The sequence below is a fragment of the Urocitellus parryii genome, chromosome 14, assembly GCF_045843805.1.
Source record: "Urocitellus parryii isolate mUroPar1 chromosome 14, mUroPar1.hap1, whole genome shotgun sequence".
In the NCBI taxonomy this organism is placed as follows: Eukaryota; Metazoa; Chordata; class Mammalia; order Rodentia; family Sciuridae; genus Urocitellus; species Urocitellus parryii.
Window position 1 is genome coordinate 55545341 of NC_135544.1, and position 19620 is coordinate 55564960.

The following is a 19620-nucleotide window of genomic DNA, read 5'->3' on the forward strand; positions in this document are numbered from 1 at the left end:
GCAGGCAAAAGAAGATACTTACATTTACAAACATTGAAACAGTATCTGAAAATTTACTAGGTATCTCCCGCAAATGATTTTCACATTCACATTTTTGTGCCTTCCATTTTTACAATACCTAAGACATTTACCTCATGATCAGAAATCAATTACTATAAATCTACTCTACTCAAAAGTAGTTTGGGAGGTTGTTTTTTTGTTTTGGAGGCCAGCTCTAGCAATATTATTTTTTAAAGGGTGAACACTCTTTGATTATAAATGGGGTGCAACCACTACTTACAGCACATCTGCCTTAGCAGAATTCAAAGGTCTTCAGTGAATCGCTATAATTTCCAAGGCCAGTCAGAGGGAACCCATCCTCTGAGCACCAAGCACCAATACTTTCCCTCACCCCGTCCTTCTCCATAGACTCTTTTCTTTCTTCCTTTCTCTACATTATACTATGTTATATTTTGGGCTCTGGCACTGAAGATATGAACAATCTGAAGTAACCCCTGCCCAAAGGAGTCTTTCTCAAACTAAGGGATAGACTCTCCTGTTCAGCCTACTCCCTTTCCCACTCAGATATGTAGATTTATTTCCTTAGCAAAAGCAACACAAGGTCTGCCTTTCATTAAAACTCTGGCAACTTTGGGGGCTGCTGTGAGCAATTAGGAAACATGTGACTTTGTTAAGTCAAACCTTTGCTCACAGGAAATGAAAAGAGTCACTTATTATATTTACGTGATGACATGTGCAAACACTAAAAGAGTAGGACCTAGTCACCTGTATAAAATAAACCTGAGGAATCCTCAAAGCTCAAGGCTTTAATTATGTTCCAGGAAAACAAACCAAAAAATAAATATGTCCCAGGCACTAAATTCTTTGTATGTATGAAATTCCTCAACCCTCACAGCTCTATCCTCAAAAATGAGGACACTGAGGCGAAAGCAATTAAGGAATTTGCCAGGATCATAAAACTTTAAGTGGCAGAGGATCACCCTGCTGCTCAACCCTCATCCCAGCTGCACTTCCTACCTCACAGGTGCTACAAGCGCTGAGCACCAACCCCAAGCAACCAGACTCAGGGAAGTCAGGTGACATTATAACAGTAGGTGAGACTGTGAAAGCCTGCCTAACAATCTACCTTTTTCAACACAAAAACTGAATCCAGTTTTCCATAAGAATAAACATTGACTTCAAAACAACATACATGTAATAAGGATAGTAGCCAATGCTATTCAAGAGCTTTACCTACTCCAACTCTTCTAAAGCTCAACACCATGAGGTAGATAATATTATTGTCCCCTATTTATAGGTGAAGAAACTGAGGCACAGAGAAGTTATGCGCCAGTGAATGAGCTGGAATTCCAATCCAGACAACCTGGCTCCAGGATTCTCCTCCATCACATCCTGCTGCCCTTAGACTGCTTACTTTACCTTCCTCTACAGCTACATGGGACAGCTGACATTACATTGCCAGGGTAATGACGTGTACACAGAAGAGACTCGTAATTCTGCTACCGTGGGGAAGTCCTCCAGCACTTGTCGGTCCTTCTCCTTGCTCTCCATGAACCGCCAGTCTGGATCGTAAAGGAAAGTGTGAAAGTTTTGCAGCAGTGGGACCTTTTTTTCCACACTGATGGTCATGTCATCTTCCAGGGTGTCCAGAGCTCGGAGAACCAGATAAAAGATGCATACTGCGTGGCTGCAGAAAAGGGAAGGCTATTAACATATTAGAACAAGAAGCCAAAGGTATCTGTTTTAAGATAACATGTCATTTGTACCAGGCCATTTTCTAAATCCACCTACACCCTTAACTATACAGAACTATGAAAGGAGCCCAAGCCCTTTCATACTTAACAAACTTATTTATTTTCCTTTCTCAAATGGGAGTAATATACTTTTATAGCTATTTATAAGGCACAAAATTTAAAACCTACTAGGTAGATGTTGCTTCTGCTCCCAGAATCAACTACATTAAATGTAGGCCATTAGGCAAAATGGGCAGTTAGGGAATGTAGGCAATGAGGGTTGAATAGGTCCACACATACAAAGGGTGACTCTTTCATATCCTATGAGCAAAGGTTTGATCTAACAAAGTTACATGTTTCCTAATGTTTAGGCATTAGTGCCAACAGATCAAATGTTTAGAACCAACTAATATTTTGGAGGTAAAAAAGAAAGCAAAAAAAAAAAAAAACATAGTAACTTCTCATAGATAAAGGCAACTGGTATAAATTCCCGTGTGTCATCTGCTTCTGATTGTTCGGAAGGGCAGCTAGAATACAAAGCAGCCTAAGGGGAACCCAGAAAAATGCTTAACCCGCTCTGGGGCAGGTTCAGCTGCCAGGACTAAAAAAAGTTAATAAACATCACCATCCCCCACTGCTTCTCTGAAAGGGCGGGCCATCAGGGACACTAGTAGATGGCCAGGTGCCTGTGAGGGCATTCTAAAGTAAACATGCACGTTTCCATCTCACTCCTCCACTCCAGACATTTCCTTCACTCAGGATGGGCTACTTCTGGCTAAGCCAGGGCAAGAAGACTGCAATGCTAAGTGCTGAGTTAAAGAAAAAATAAAAAAACAAAACAAAACCCTGCTGGAATGACTCAAAGGCCCCTGGAAAAACTCTCTTCTCCCGAGTCAGAGCGCAGCCTCTGCCACTCACCGAATTTCCCCATCCAGTGCCTGGATAACAGCTGCGAAACTGCGACTGGTCTGGTTCAGATACTTGTAGCAAGTTTTCAAGCTGCTGCTGAGAGAGTCCTGCGGACAGAGAAGGCACACCGCGGTCGGAGACGTGGAGGAGCAGGAGTGAGTGTGGGACTGGGGAAGGAGGCCGGCCGCTGGGCACCGCAGCCGAGGCCCATCTTTGGGAGGCCAGGGGGCTGGAGGTAAGGGGCAGCTGCGAGAGATGCCAGCGCCAGGGCCCCTGGGCGCCGCGGCGGGGCTCAGCACCAAGGTGCGCTTTAAGAGGGACATAGCCTTGGTGCTGCAGGCGGCTGCGGCCATTGGAAACGCAGGTGCACGGGAGTCTTCCCTCCATAGGCCCCAACGGAGCTGGGAGGCGCCCACCGAGGGGCGCGGCAGGCGCTCCCTGCACCCCAACCCCAGTTGCGCAGGCGGAGCAGAGCTCCAGCGGGCCACCCCGCCCCGCACGTGGCGCCCCGCCCCGTCCCCGCCCCGGAGCCGCAAGTGGCGCCGCGGCCCCGCCCCCAGCCCCACCCCGTCGTGGTCCTGCCAGCCTCCAGCTCTCTCCGGAACCCACAGTGCGGTGGTCCCGGTCCCCCTCGGACAGGCCTGCTCTTACTCCCGGTGAGTCTCACTTGGACCGAGCATCACTCAGGCCCCGCCGAATCCGCTTCCCGACCAGACCTGGCCTTTCTGAGGTGTCTGTCTTGGCATCGCTCCTTTTAGCCAGAACCCCCCAACCGACACACCTGATCGCCCCGGCCGGCCTTCAGCAAATGTCCGGGTCTGCCCACTTTGGCCAGAATCTCCCCACCCGGCCCACTATTCTGTCGGTCGTTTGCGCACCACTTTTTCTTGTGCGTAATTGGAACTGCGCTGGGTTGTCTCCTCCCCCCACTGCAATCGTTTTTCTGAAAAAAGTCCTCCTCTACCACTTCAACCACTAAGTCCGCTCTGGAGCTCCATTAACACCTGTTACGCCTCTGCTGGCCTCTGGAAAGCTGGCTGTTCCTTTTAAGATTTCTTGCTCTTCTCTTTGAAATGAGTAAAAAAGAAAGCTGTTTCCCGAGCGTTACACACTCCCTTAAGAAAAGCAAGGACTGCTTTTTTGAAGGGGAGAGCATTTACAATGCAAGTATATCAGAAAGAATTGCAGTTTGTGCACATTTTTTATATAAACTTTTTCTTTTAGCAGTTTTAGGTTCACAAAGAACTGAGCAGAAAGTCCAGAATTCCCATAACCCACCCCCACCCCGCACACAGTCTCCCCACTCTTTTTGAGAAATGGGAAACATCTGAAATATCTAATAGCAAGAAAGTGGGTTTTGGTTTATTTATTTTATTTTATTTAAATACAGCGTACCTACTAGTAGGAAATCCCATAAAGTCACTCTGGGATGTTAGTGAAACTTGGAACTTGGTGGGGTCCAGGTGAACTACATTCTTTTTTATTTGTGTGTATTTCCTAACATGGTTACATACTATTTTTGTCTAAAGAGTAAAGCTTTAAAAAATTACATAATCTTGAGAATTTGGTTTTATTGCCATTTCCAGTAAAAAAATTATTAATAAAAGCTAATGTTTAGAGGTGACCATATGTAAGTACAGTACAGTGTGTGGCACATAAAAATATCCAAGAATGGTCAGATGAATAAATCAATACATTCCTAGACTATTTTAAAACAATTCACAATTCCTTCCCTTTCATAATGGGGAAAAACAGAGTTCATAAAAAGAAACCCTATAATGGCTGTGTGAGGAGAGCCAAGCCAGTTCTTCACATGACTCACTGTCATCAAGCCACAGGGACTCCCTGCACTGCGCTGCCCAATGTTTTCATCTTCAGGTCAAACAAGCGGCTTGGAGGCTGATGTCTCACCAGGCATTTCAGTGAATGCAAAGGTGCATCAATAGGGACCCGAAGAGCAGCCATCTCAGAGAACACACTGCCCCTTTCCCAACACAATAATAGGCATGCAATAGTAATAAGCACACATTTTTTGTGCCCCTATATAAAAGGGGCAAGCTACAGAATTTCCTTCCCTGGCTCCTTCACACATCACTTTTCCTGTCACCCATTTAAGTACCTCACCTTGAACAACAGTTCCTTCAAATTAAGGAATACTAGTACACAGGAAGGTAAGGCACATGTGGAAAACAGCTTCCACAGCTTGAGTCCCATGAGCCTGTCCCTAGGGTCCCGCTGTTTTCTACAGCTGTCTGAGATGAAGTGTACATCCCAGGTGACAAAACAGGGCTCAAATGAGAAAACAAGGCTCACTGACAATGACAATGAGAGGAAGGGTGTAGAGTGGCTCTAAGTACAAGACTGAACTCCCAGAACTGTAGGACAACTACCAGCCCACCCTGCAGCCTTCCTGATTTTTATTAAAACAGGTTTGCTCAGAAGGGAAAAACACAAAAAGCACAAAACTCACACACTTAAAAACTGGATTTAGACAAAAAAGCAATGACCACCATTCATTATACACACACTGCACTCCAACCACAATATGTACCATAGTCTTTACTAAACCTTCAGGAAGATATTACAGACCTCAATCCACATGAAACCTCCATGGCCAGATAACTAGCAGAATTCAGAATTTTTCATGTCCAGAAAACAGACAATAAGGTACACATAGAGCCCTAACAGTGGGATGTACTGATCTGTTGATGGATCATTAGTATTTCTTTAGCAAAACATTAGAATATTTAAACCAAAAGGGTTTCAACTTAGAGTCAAATCAGGTTTTGTTCCAAGTGATTTGAGAAAAACCTGGAATTGAGAAACTTTGATGAAGATATTTTGACTGTGATCTGTCTTACAGATGGAACTGTGGCCCAGAGGTTAGCTTACTAAAGGTTGTCCAGCTAACAGTACTATTGAGCCAGGAACTAGACCTAATCAAGAGACTTCAGATACTGGTCCAGGGCTGGGGGTGTAGCTCAGTGATGGAGCGCTCCACTAGCAGTGTGAGGCTCTGGGTTTGACTCTCCCCAAACAAGATGTTAATCTAAATAATATGCTTTAGACTTGATAGAAGTCAGATCTCTGGTTACAAAAGCCCTGCTTATACATTTGGTGATGTCTCCACAATGCTGAAGTGACCCACAATGCATTTCTCAGAACACATGCCCATTATTAAGCTATATACATGCTGTATTTTGAGGAAAGTCAGATAGTATTCAGAACATCCACTCAGAAACTTCTAGAAAACTTGAATGGAGTGTCAACACATGCACTGACTATACCCAAATGAGAGGATACAGAAAGAGTGAAAATGATTTTCCAACTTTATGCTTTTGCCTAGAATTGCCTAAAATCATATGATCCTTAAGTGGAAGTATGAATTACACATTGTGCATAGTGAAAGGGAGGGAAATCCTGCTTATTCCATTTTGTGACCTCTGAATAATGCCACACAACTTACATGTGGCAGAATGTCCCTAGATTTACTGATATGTTCATTAAAATATAAGCCAAATTTGCTGATCCCTGAATTTCTTCTTCTTTTGTGTGTGTGGGTGGGGTGGGGTGGGGTGGGGGTGGGGGGTACTGGGGATTGAAAGCAGTACCTTTCACATACTAGGCTACTACTGAGCTACACCCTCAGGTCCCTGTACCCTGAATTTCTATGACAGAAATAATAAGCATTCAATATCAACTAAGCATACATTCCCACCCCCCCCCCTCAGCTTTTGTGTTACTTAAGAATTAAGAATATCAAGTGAAGGGAAATGTATTTCCCTACTAGTTCCCTCTAGTTAAACACTCGATTATTTCTTAAAAAAAAAAAAAAAAAAAAAAAAAAGGCTTGCAGGGGTATATAAAAAAGTGCTCAGAAAACAACTAACAAAACAAATACTGTACCATATTAATTTGAATTTTAGAGCTAGAAGGAGGAACCCCACCAAAGCGACCCTCCTGATAATTCCTCAGGTGCCCGCCTCATCTGTCCTACATCAGGAATAGCGCAAGTCTCACTGTTTAAAAAATTCAAAGGTCAGGCTGTGAAGTCTTTCTCCATCCCTTTACCTCCCATCCCCAGAGGTAACCAACACTACCATTTTCTCCAGTAGCCTCAATTTATAAAGAGAAGAGTCCCTGGCCCCTAATCACAGCCCTACAGGTTTACCTTTACCAGACCTCACTCAGACACTCAGATCCCTTGCCCTGCTATTAATTTCTTTATAGAATTTCCTTCTACCTGAAATAGTGTGCATTGGCTTTACTTGTCTCTCTCCCCCACAAAAGTCAGGTCTTCTGCTACCTTGTCCACTGTTTAATCTTCAGCACCAGAACAACATCTGGTATGCAGCTGGTGGTCCAAGTATTTGTTAAATGAATGGATGGCAGACTTGTATGAAGGTGCAGAAAGGGAAGAAAGAAACTATGTGTTGCAGAGCACCTTTGATGTGCCATAGTTGCATGCAACAAAATGGACATCTGATCACACAATGTCTGGGATCACACAATGCTTGAGCTCTTTAATCTGAGCCACCTCCAGGCTGGAAGTGCAGATGTGTTCAAACAAGCCTGGCCAAGCATCCTTGAACACCACTTAGAAGATGTGGGCCCCTGGAAAAGCCACTGAATTATTTTCTGCCATTTTTTTTTTAATATTTATTTTTTAGTATTTGGTGGACACAACATCTTTGTTTGTATGTGGTGCTGAAGATCGAACCTGGGCCACACGCATGCCAGGCCAGCGCGCTACCACTTGAGCCACATCCCCAGCCCCATCTGCCATGTTTTTTAATGTGTAAAAGGCAGTGATAATAGTATTTCTTTCTTAGAAGTTGTTGTCAAGATTGACTAAGTATGCTAATTTAAAAAAATGGCTATAAAAATGTGTGGCTCTTTCCATCAGGAGATGAATCTCTACTTCCTTGAATCTGGGTGCCCATTGTGACTTCTTTGGACTAAATGGACAGTAACAAATATGACTCAAACATAGTCCTGTGTGAGCCCCGGGATCTGCTCTCTTACAGTGTCCACGTGGAGGGTTCCAGGACGAGCCTGCTAGATGATGAGATTCGATCCCCTGCCACTCTGGTTACAGCCTGCTAGCCACCCAACCACCCAACCACCCAGCCACCCAGCCACCAGCTGACCGGTCAGTTGGGATGCTCTGGGGAAAACAGCCAATCTGGTCCAGGCCAGAAGAATCCCAGCTGGCCAAGAGATCTGTGAACTAAAAAACAACTATTACTTTATGTCACTAAGTTTGGATATCTTATATTGGGGCAAATATACATAACATAAAATTACCATTTCTCAAGAGTTCATTTGTACCAACTAAACTCACAGGAGGGCATCCCTGTAATCCCAGCTATGCAAGGGGCTAAGGCAGGAGAATCACAAACTCAAGACCAGCCTGGGCAACTTAGTAAGACCGTGACTCAAAATAAAATGGGCTGGGGATGTAGCTCAGTGGTACAGTGCTTTCCTAGCTTATATGAGGCCCTGAGTTGAATCCCTAGCACCAAAAAAAAAAAAAAAGGACGAGAAGAACAATTGGAAAAAAAAAAATACACTCACAGGTTGAATAACCAAACTCCCAGAGTTCAGGTCACTAAGTTTTGTAATGGTTTCTAACAATACAAACTGATACGCTGAGACGGTGATTTAAAGAGGTTAGCACAGCCTCTGGCAAACAATAAGAAGTCAATTGATACCTATTATTATTAGTAATTTGGTTACTCTAACACCCAGTATTATCTCCTCTCACTCCCTGTTAAATAGTATTCTAAAAATATCGCTTTGGTCAAGTCACAGCTGTGCTTCTGACCACCCCCTACTGAATATGGCCCAGCTTCTGGCCAGCACCTACCCTGGCTGACTGTTCTTGTCATTCTACACACAAGTCCTGGCTTTTATCTTTTTCCCTCTGAACGTTCTCCCCACTAATCCAAATCTGCCCTTAGAAAACATCATACCTTACAAACCACTTTTCCCTTCTTTTCTGAAAACCCTTCTTTCAAAAAACACTTCCACATCACTAAATACCCAAAATTTACTTGGGATTACTTGACAGACTCTGGGTTGTCTTTCTTTAGTGCACCTGCTCTCCACTAGACTGAATGTGTTCAGCGGGGTAGGCATTTCCACTGTGCATCCATCCCACGACAGTGGGTTAGTTCACCTTTCAGCTGGATCCAGACAACCTGTGCTTACTGCACCTTTGTGGTCCACTACCTTAAGGATAAGTAACACAGCAGGGTTAAGAGAGCAAGGGTCAAAACCCAGCTCTGCCACCTAATAACTCTTGGAGGTTAGGCAATTAGCTACCTTCTCTGGGCTTCTGTTTCTTCATCCATAAAACAGAAAAGACAACATTGGCTTCCTTAAAGGGCTATTGGATATTTAATAGATATTAGAATAAAATTTGTGTGGCACATAGTAACAGCTCAATAAACATTAGCCAATTATTATTATAACACTCTCTAGCTAAACAGTAAATATCTAGGTTTCAAGTCTTCTAGCAGGGCACCCTGATGGGAGAGTGGGTCTTTAACAGGTACAAGTAAGAGATTCTGGACTGACCATAATTTCAAGTCCACAGTATGAGAGAACTGCCTGAAAAAGTCAACAAACACAGATATGAAGGGTGGGGAAAGTCTTGAGAGGCAGTAAATGGCTTTACATGTTCTGGATATTTTCTTTCTTTCTTTCTTTTCTTTCTTTGTGGTGCTGGGGATGGAACACAAGCCCTTGCACATACTAGACAAGAACTGGGCCACATCCCCAATTTGTTCTTTGTCTTTGGTACTGGGGATTGAACCCAGGGATACTTTACCATTGAACTTCATCCAACCCTTTTTTTTTTTTTTAATTTATTTTGAGACAGGGTCTCACTAAGTTGCTTAGGGTCTTTATAAGTTGCTGAGGTTAGCCTCAAAATTGTGATCCTCCAGCCTCAGCCTCTCTACTACCTGGGATTATAAGCATGTGCCATCACAACAGATCCTAGCACTAATTTCTTAAGTAAAAAGAAAGAAGTAAATATGACAAAAAGTTAATACTTAATCTCAAAGATAGACACGAGGCAGTGTCTATTATTATTTTCAGAATTTTCCTATTTGTTTGAAATATTTTGTAATTAAAATGCATTTTTAAGTTAATGAAATCTTAAGGCATGTTAATTAGCAATAACAGCATATATAAGAAAGAAATTAAAAGTTCTTGGGCTGGGGATGTGGCTCAAGCGGTAACATGCTCACCTGGCATGCACAGGGCGCTGGTTCGATCCTCAGCACCACATAAAAATAAAATAAAGATGTTGTGCCACCGAAAACCAAAAAATAAATAACTAAAAAAAAAAATTCTCTCTCTCTCTCTCTCTCTCTCTAACAAAAAAAATAGTTCTAAACTGGCAGATTCGATAACAAACACTCACAATCCTAGAGACTTGCCTACTCATAACTGTGGGGACTGAAGCAGGAGGATCAAAGTTTGAAGGTCAGCCTGGGCAATTTAGCAAGACCCTGTGTCAAAATAAAAACAAAAAGGGGTGGGGGTGTGGTTCAGTGGTAGAGCATTCCTGGGTTCAATCCCCAGGACTGCAAAATAATTTTTTAAAAAATACATAAATAAATAAAGTTCTAAAGTGGCCAGACCATATTAAAAGTACAGTGGGACACTATACTTTAAAGAGAAAGACCTGGTTAATACATGATCTGGAAGAGTAACATATGAGGAATAAAGAACACAGAACATCTGACTTTTATGTCAGTATTCCTAAATAATTTGAGAGTTCTCTAGCACACTTCAAGTATTTGTACTCAAAACAAGGATTAGCCTCCCTGTTGTGGTTCTAGAGGTAGAACAAAGGGAGAGATTTCACCTCACTCTAAGGTAACTCTTCCTGAAAACTAGGTGATGTCCCTAAAGGGAATAAATTACCTGTTACTGGAGTTCAGGAGACTGAACAATTTGAATTGTAAAAGAGATTCTTTGTCTTAAGTCACAGATCTCTGGAAGAATCTGACAATAGTGGAACTTCCCCCAATGCACAAATATATAATAACAAATACAGATTAAGTATCCCTTTTCTAAAAGGCCTGGGAACAAAATATTTGCATATAAATAATGGGATCTCTTGAGAATGGGATCCAGTCCAAACATGAAATCTATTTGTTTCATATATACCTTCTACACATAGCCTGAAGTTAATCTTATACAATAGTTTTAGTGCAACTGTTTTTACCACACCTGTTGTGTAAGGTCAGATGTGGAATTTTCCACTTGTGATCATCATGTCAACACTCAAAAGGTTTCAGATTTTGGAGCAATTTGGATTTAAGATTGGGTATATTCAACCTGTATTTACAAATAATCTCAAGAGAGTCCCAAATAAGAAATCCTAATAAGAATCTCAGGTTAAATATTTATTCAACATGGCACAGAAGCAATTTAAAGCTGTATTTTCTTTAGGCAGTCCTCAAAAGATTAAATCCCTATCCCAGCCAGTAGTGGGTTTTTTTTCCCTTCTGTAAATTATCTTATGACATTTATATAAGTTTATCATGTTTAAAAAGCTAGAGTCTTCTTGATGACAACTTTGTTCACGTGCATTGAAAAGCTATTTTGTTTACTATGGATAAAGAACATCAAAAAGATTCCTATTTTCAAATAGCTTAAAATCCAAAGTCAAATACAGAATCTTGAATCTGAAAGAGACATTGGGAGCATAAAACCAATACACAATTAGCAATAATCCATAACTAGGGGACTGCTACAGGGTAAAATAGCATTGGAGCAGGCAAGTTCACAAGTAGTAAATAAGACACCTGGTGGGGTGGGCAGCAAAAGAAGTTCAGTGGATTAGACAAAGGGGAATGGGGGGATGGGAACAGGAAAGACAGTAGAATGAATCTGACCTAACTTTCCTATATTCATCATATGAACACACCACCAGTGAAACTCCACATCATATACAACCACAAGAATAGGATCCTAATTAGAAATCAAAATATACTCTACAGTCATGTATATATAAAAAGAAAAAAAGAAAAGACATCTTCTTACCTATCAATAACTTAATTTTGTGGTTCTGGGGATGAACCCAGGGCCTCACACATGCTAAGCAAGCCTATATCATGGAGCTATGCCCCCAGCCTTGTTTTGTTTTGTTCTGAGACAGGATCTCCCTTACTTGCCCCAGCTGGCCTTGAACTTGTGATCCTCCTGCCTTAGTCTTTAAATAGCTGAAACTGTAATTGTGCACCACCACACCTAGCTCTATGAACAATTTTGAATCACTTTATTGCCCCAATAAGAGGTGAGCTTCTTATTTGTCTACACTGCATATCATTCTGCCATCCATACTGCATGCAATATAAAATCTAGCATTGAAACAGGTGTTCAGTGAGTGTCTGCAGAATGGTCCACAAGAGGGTGGCAGTCCCTAGAACTAGACCTTAAAGGATGAGAAACATTCTAAGATAAAGGATAAAACGTTCTTTTCTGATAAGAGAACATTTTAATACAGTATCTGACTGTGATGTTTTTACTGGGGAAAATAAAAGCTTTTCATGTAACCCACTAACTTGATTTCAATAATTGTGCAAGCATAACCTTCTTATTGGAATGGCATCACAACCATTCATTTAATAAAGGGTACAGGCATGAGGAAGACGAAATATAAATAAAACCAAGCAGTCAATGTCTGTCCAGCAAATCAACAGGCACATAGCTAATAAGAACATGGAGGAGTAGGTATGAAGCACAGAGGAAGGAGCTAGTGACTGCAGGAAGGCGGGGAAGCTCATGGAGGAGGTGATATGAATGGAAAAAGGAGTAAGATTTCATTCCAGAAAAATGTATTTCCATGATAATATCTGCACAGTTCATCATGTTTACAAAAAAATTCTCTGACCTGTCGTCTCCTACTTAACCTACCCCTCACCTATTAGAGCACAGATCAACATCAGGGCTCAAGGAGAAGGAAATGCGCACCTAAGCTACCTGACAACCAACGGCCTGGACCAGCGGGCTGGAGCGCGAGGGCCGTCAGGAGGACAGTCCATCGCGCTGGGTGAGGACAGGGAGCCGGGGCGGGCGCCCCCGGCGTCGGGCAGCCGCTCGCCGCGCCCCTCGCCTGGATTCCGGGAGGCCGCCGCGGCGCACGGCCTCCCGCCCGGCGGGGACGCAAAGATGCTCGGCTCACCTGGTCCATCTTGGGTATCACTTTCCACCTGCCCCCCATCCGGAAGCGCAGCAGGTTGTAGAACTCCTCGGGGTGGCCCAGGCACTTCACGAACTCCATGCTGCGGGATGGCGGCGACGGGCTATCAGACCTCAGGGATCACTTCTCAGGATCTCTGGCTCGCAATTGACGGCAACCCGCGGAGGTGAGCGCAGGAGGCGCAGCCCGGAAGTCGGGCGCGGAGGCGGGCCCAGCGCGGCGGAGCCCCGCCCAGGTCCCGCCCACTTCAACCGGCCTCGGGCGCTCGCGCCGCTACCCGGAGCTCGCGGGGTGGACTGACGGACGCTGATTGGGCAGAGCCTCTCGCACCAGGAAGACGCCGAACAATCGGCGGCAAGACGAACCTGGCGTGACGACCACGCCCTAGAGGCTCATTGGAGGATTGAAAGAAGCCTGAGAGCGGGATTGGTGTCCTAGAGAAGGTCTTTGTTTTCCTTAGCTTACCGCTGCCCCGGAGGGAGCGCCGCGGCAATGGCAGAGTTAAAGTGCGCTCCGCGAGAATTGCTCGGAGTCGACCCTCGGCGCAAGCTGCCCACGACTCATGCTTGTACCCGTCTGTGTCAGGCTCGCGGGCGTGGAATTCACCGAGGCCTAAGTAGAAAGCCTTTAAAGGCGGCCGGCTACCAAGCCGTTGGGCGTGCGCTGCCCGCTGCAGGTCGGGGAGAAAGCGGCCGGGGCCGCTCGCGCACGTGCACTCCCAGCCCAGCTCCCGCTGCCGCTTCTGCAGCCCGGGGTCGGGCGCGCGCCGCCTCGGGTGCATTTCGCAGCTGATCCCACTAAGCCCCAGAAAAAAATGCAAGCAAAGTGGGAATTGTCTCTTCCTAGACCTCAAGCCCCAGACGCCACCGGCTGCGGTAGGCTCCTTTGGTCTCCCAAAAATCACACCCGGTGCTCCTTTTAAAATCTAAATCAGGCCGCACGCGGTGGCGTACGTGACAAGGACAAGGGAGGCTGAGGCAGGAGTATGGTAGGTTCAAAGCCAGCCTCAGCAATTTAGCGAGGCTATAAGCAATCTAATGAGACACTGTCCCAAAATAAAAAGGGCTGGGGATGTGGCTCAGTGGTTAAGCGCCTTTAAGCTTAATCCCTAGCGCGGGAGCACGCACACACGCCAGCCTCAGCAATTGATTGAGGCCCTGAGCAACTTAGTGAGACTGAAAAGACCCCCGTTTCCCTGTCCAAGGAGAATCACACGAAACACTGGCTGCAAAAAGCAAGAGGGATTTATTGGGACACAGGCGCCTGTGGGTGCCCAGCAGAACCTCAGCCGGAGCTTTGGTGAGCTGGCACCCCGGGCTTGGGGATACAGAGATTTTTATAGGGTAAAGGGGCTGTTTTCCCGCGGGGGAAACAATAGGTTTCTTATTGGTTAATTTTAAACCCAGCATATAGATTACCTAAAGGGCAAAGTTGTTTTTCACTGTATGTTACTAAAAAAGAACCACATAAAAGCTACATATTTGCACTCTGGTCCTCCTGTTCCTGCTCATTCAGGCATGCCTAGGGACCTGGTCCTTTGTGCTTTCTCAACCGGTTACACCTAACTGATTGTCTAAAAAAACACCTCTGGTGCCTTCATAGGTTTGTGACATGCCTTGGTGGTTTTGCAACTAGGCCTGAGGTTGTTGGGCTGGGGTCTTTCATTCCCCCCTTTTTCTTGATCATGGATAGAATCTTATATCCATTGTCTTGTGTTTTCCCTGAGTCATTCCCAGCATGGCCTCTATTTTAGATTTCACTTGATATTAGACCTGATTTACCTAACTACACTGACTGCCTAACTTTAAATCTGGCTTTATTTCCCCCTCTAATTTGGGAACTCCTTACTGCTGTAAGGAAAGGGGGCGAAGATCTTTCTGACTTCTTCAGGCTGACAAAAGGGGCGATGTTGGGGCAAGCAGTTTGGAGTCCCCCCTTTTTTAAAAATCGGGTCAATCAAGTGGTCCATGATAGGCTGGAGGGCCATTTGAGTGATGGGTGGTCTATAAGAGAAACAAGAATTTATTAGTACTGGAACCATATTGATGCAGCAATAAATGCCATAGCACAGGAATATGCCAATGAGTATGATGGCAAAGACAAAGACTAACAATGTTTTCCGCCAGGAAGTACCAAGAACCAAAAGCTAAGATATTGTTTCCATGATAAAGTTGCTGAGGACATGGCTTCCATCTGAGCATGTAAATCTTTAAGGATATTTGTCACATTGCCAGAATTGTCAGGGATGTAAACACAACATTTAACTTTTAGGGTTACAGTTATCCTTCCCTTAAGATAAAGTTTAATAATTTAATGTCATCTGATCTTGCAAAATCTTTTTACTAGTATGACCTGTGTCTAATAGAGAAATCTAATTCTGTTACTTAGGGCTGGATACTCATACTAGCAAACACCAAGCCTACCTGTATAGGTTAGGAATATCTGTGGGCCTTAAACTAAAAATTACTCTGGCAGTTCCTTTTGATAGTTATCAGGCATTCTTACCTAAGAATCTCTTTTGCAGCCTCCAGTTTACTTATTTATGGAAGTTACATTTAACTATTATTATTATTTAAGATGTCCAGGAACAGCTATGTTTTGGCTTTGACTGTCTTTGCTAAGTGTTTAAGATGAAGCAAGTCAAACTGACTTCTGTTTCTATAACAGTCAGCTGAATTTCTCTGGGAGTCCTCGGGAACTTTACAGCAGCTTCTCAGTTCTGCTAGTGCCATTTGCACTGGGATGGGTCCAGGCCTTGCTTGACCACGTGGCTTCCCTTGGAAGCATCAGGGATGTCTCCCTTTTCTGATGACCCTCCTCTTCACAGCAAATGCACTGATTGGCTTTCTGTCCTCCACTGGTCTCATTAATCTCCCTGATCAGGAGGTTATGTGGCCTAGAGTTGCAGAGCTCTTTAAAGAAGTCCCCTATCCCTTGATTCAGACTGACTCAGAGGGCAAGAGCCAAATATTGGTTTTCTTGGCCCTTTTTAATTTAACTTTAATTTTAAAACTTAATCTTAAACATCCAGCAAATAAACTTTAACAGCCTTCTATTAAGAGTACTGGGCCTTAATGTTTATCTCTTTCCTGTAGGTGCTAACTCATTATCTTAAATTAACCCAGGTTGTGAGTTCTTAAAGCAGTACCTCTTTAAAACATTAACAGGCAATCCTTAGACCATCTAAAAGCAAACTACAAAACAAAACTAACTAGGATAAAAACATATTTAGTTTATGTAATAGCTACCCTGAATTCTGGCAGAGTTATACATTATAATCCCCTGTTTGAGGTCCTGGCAATCGTGACAAAAACCAACTTTTGGACACAACCTTAAATGCAATGAAATCTGGCCTACTTCTTTCATAGTCACTTATGAGATGGGACATAGAGCCTTATCTCAAGTAAGGTGGGGCTCTTTATAAATCTTAAATACTATAGTTCTGAAGCTGATCTTTGCTTTTTAGACATCATTTTATAAAGCCTACATAAATTGTTGTTCAAGTTTACATGAATATTAGCTAACACAACATAATATCACATCTAAAACAAGAATTAAAGAAAGGCTGAAAGCTTTTAACCTTTTGTAGAAAAGTAGCAAAGTACTTTTGTGTTTTGCAATAAAACCTTTACATAGATTAGGCTCTCATTAACTTAAAAATACATTTAAATGTATGGAACTTTACATAACTTATTGGTAATAAGTACAGTTATAGAACACAAATGGTATAAATAAATTTTTAACATGTTTTTCTTTTAAGCCTAAAATTACCATACAATTTTAGAACACCAGTTTGATATAATGCTCTTTCTAAAGCTTCTGCCTTACAGACTTGTATACCTGGAAGATATGAACACATTAATGGCACCAATTACATTGATGTTTTATATTAACCAAGTTTAGCTTTTTAAGAAATAACATAGCACAATTCTCTAAAACAACAGCACTTGTTTAACCAGTTGTTTAATTTCTTTAAGATTACTTGTTCAAAAACTTACACAGACCTTTTTTATATCATTTACTTAAACTTTTTAATTATTTAACCATATAGACTCTTATCCAGAAATCTAGAACCTTTTAGTTTTTCTTTTTATCTGTTAACCTCCTTTTGTTCACATTTTGAAACAATACCTGTAAACCTTTGAATCTAAGCAGATTATTTCATAGACATCAACATTTTATTAGGGCCTTTTTGAACACCTAGGAAAACTTATAAGCTTAATTTTAAAGACATCTTTACTTTCATCTGTTTACCCAATTTAAATTGAACCATTTGAATCACGTGAATCAAAGATATTTGGATCCATTTTTAAATTTTTTATGAGCGCTCCTCATTTGTCAATTTGTCATATCACTGCAGGATATATGGACATACACACATATAGACATACCGACATACAACACATAACAAGAGTGTGCACACATAATAGTGAAGGCCTTGTAGCTTTTCGCAGATGAAATCTCCATTGCAATGTTTCAAAAAAACTCCAGTTGATCAAAAATAGAACTTATCAGAAAAACATTAACTTGTCTGTAGGAACAAAATCATGAGCTCAAAAAAATATAGAATCTAAGAAAAGGCAAAAGTCCTAGAAAAATTGACCGGCCAGTAATTAGTAAATGCCATACAATTTACTCTTTGCTTTAATCTGGTTTGAGTTCCCATAAAAAGACACTTTTACCCCTTTTTTTTTTTTCCTTGGGCCTGAGCTCCAAGCTGCTTCTGTTTGCATATCAGCTTAAACCCTGGCTGAGGTCTGGAAGGAACTGGGAAAACCGGAATTCTGAGCAGAAACTTTATGCATAAGGCATTTTAACCATAAGTCACAATTTATCTTTTTACACTAGAAAAATTTGCTCACACAAAACTGAAAATAGGATCTCTCTTGATAACATAAAGGCCACCATCAGAAGGAGTTTCTTCAGGATCATTAAGCTACTTTCTTTGTTCTGAAGTTTCTAAAGTAATATTAAGTTACATTAAATCGCCTGAAAAATTTTAAAAGAGAACCACACACCACCATGTATATCAAAATTAAGCTTTGAAAATTCCCAAGACTGTTTCTAATTAATGTCATTTCAATAAGCCAGACCAACGTTTTAATTTAACACTTTTTAAAAATTTTACACAGAGAGAAACAGATACCAAATCATAATTTACTATCTTTACCCAAATCAATGCACTGTATACCTAGTGAAATCTCCTTAGGCTACCCAATTTAAAAACTGATAAAAAAATAAAACTGAATGATTGGGAGTCACTTGCCAACTTGGAAGTAGAGTTCTTTTAATTTTTTTTTTATCCTAAGTATTTAAGTTCTCTGGCATGAATTATCTGAAATCACAAACTAAACAATTACCTAACCCTAACTTTTAACTGCAAGATAGTGCAATACTTTAGAAACCCATTCAGATACCAGATTGTTACAATAAAAAATTAATTTTGTTAGACACACATTTAACTTAGATTATCCCCAAGAAACAATCTATAATAACCTTAAAACAGACCAAATAAGAAAAAAAAAATCTCTCCTAGGTTTTGAACTTCCATTTAATCATGACTTTTATCAGTGGCTAAAACAGACTATTGAAAGTTACCTATGTACCTTAGAGAACCTGGGCAGATTTTACTAATTATCTCATGTCTTTCTTAGTCCTACAACCTGAATTGCTAACATTTCTGACCTGCGAAGGAAGGGAAGCATCCAGGAGGAATGGATGCGGGGTTGGGAGTGTTGCATGGCCCATATGAAGGCAAATGTGATTGGGGCTTTCCCTCAGTGCCATTCATCTACCGATCACCCTAGATACCCCTGGGGGCTGTCGGAAGGGGGCTCAAGAGAAAGGAACCTTAAGAATTCGTCTGAGAGTAGCCCAGACCGGAATTCCTCAGTTGTTCCAAACTCTTTCCTCCACCTCCACGCATCCGAGGCAGATCGGGATTCCGGACACTGTGTACTCACGCCAATTGCTCTCCGGGCCCAGACAGAAAAGTTGGAAGCGGCTTTGGCAGAACCCAACATGCCTGCTCTGTACCGAACAGGTGATTGAGAGCTGCATAGGCCGAGAAACCTCTCACCCGAGTCTTGAAGAGTGGCGGCTGCACTAATTGCGTTTAAGTAGCCGTCGGGTGCCCACCTTATCCTCCAGAAAGAAAGAGAGAGAAAGATGCACCTCAAACAGACATGGGGTGCGTGTACTTACCTCGGTGTAGAATTTCAGTCTGGGACAGAATTTATGACTGAAAGTTTGGCTCCCATCCCCGAAGCCAATTAATGCTAATTTAATAATGAGGACAGGGTTTTGAGAAAAGTTAAAGCGAGATATCAAAGTTCTTAGATCCCCAGCAGGCATTTCTTAATTGCAGCAGGTGCACTCAGGCCAACTACAGGAAGAAAAGAAAACACTGCTTCCCTAATCTTGCTCACAATTTAGGTTAAAATCTAGCTAAAGTTATCTCCACACCTCTAAGGCAGATTGGAATTTGGGACTCTGCATCGGTCAAACTAAAACAATGCCATCACACTTAACAGAGACACAGACAAAAAGACACACACAAAGACATAGATTCCCTTTTCAGATTGTCAAAAAATGAAAGTGGGTGCTGGCCCCAAGCCGACGGGGGCCTTCCCTTCAGACAAGCGAATTGGGGGAGCATCCCCCTCAGATTGGGTCTGACAATACCAGATTGGGAGATTAGTTCTCTTGCTAATGGTCGAGGGTGAGACTCAAAGGGATCGTAATTGATTGCCC

General features: G+C 42.5%; 1 protein-coding gene across 3 annotated transcripts in view; it reads right to left on the reverse strand.

Moving 5' to 3' along the window:
- Positions 1 to 13028, reverse strand: part of Fdft1 (farnesyl-diphosphate farnesyltransferase 1) — a 31127-nt gene extending 18099 nt beyond the window's left edge. The window contains exons 1-3 of one of the 3 annotated variants that reach the window (XM_026381761.2): positions 12850 to 13028; positions 2652 to 2749; positions 1504 to 1687 (exon numbers count right to left, since the gene is read on the reverse strand). In XM_026381761.2, coding sequence (XP_026237546.1) covers positions 1504 to 1687; positions 2652 to 2749; positions 12850 to 12948 — 381 coding nt within the window. In that variant the 5' untranslated portion in view covers positions 12949 to 13028. Of the gene's footprint in view, positions 1 to 1419; positions 1688 to 2651; positions 3127 to 12849 lie in introns of those variants that run through there. The other 2 variants (XM_026381760.1, XM_026381762.2) reach the window with 2 other exon arrangements.
- Positions 13029 to 19620: the final 6592 nt, after the last annotated feature.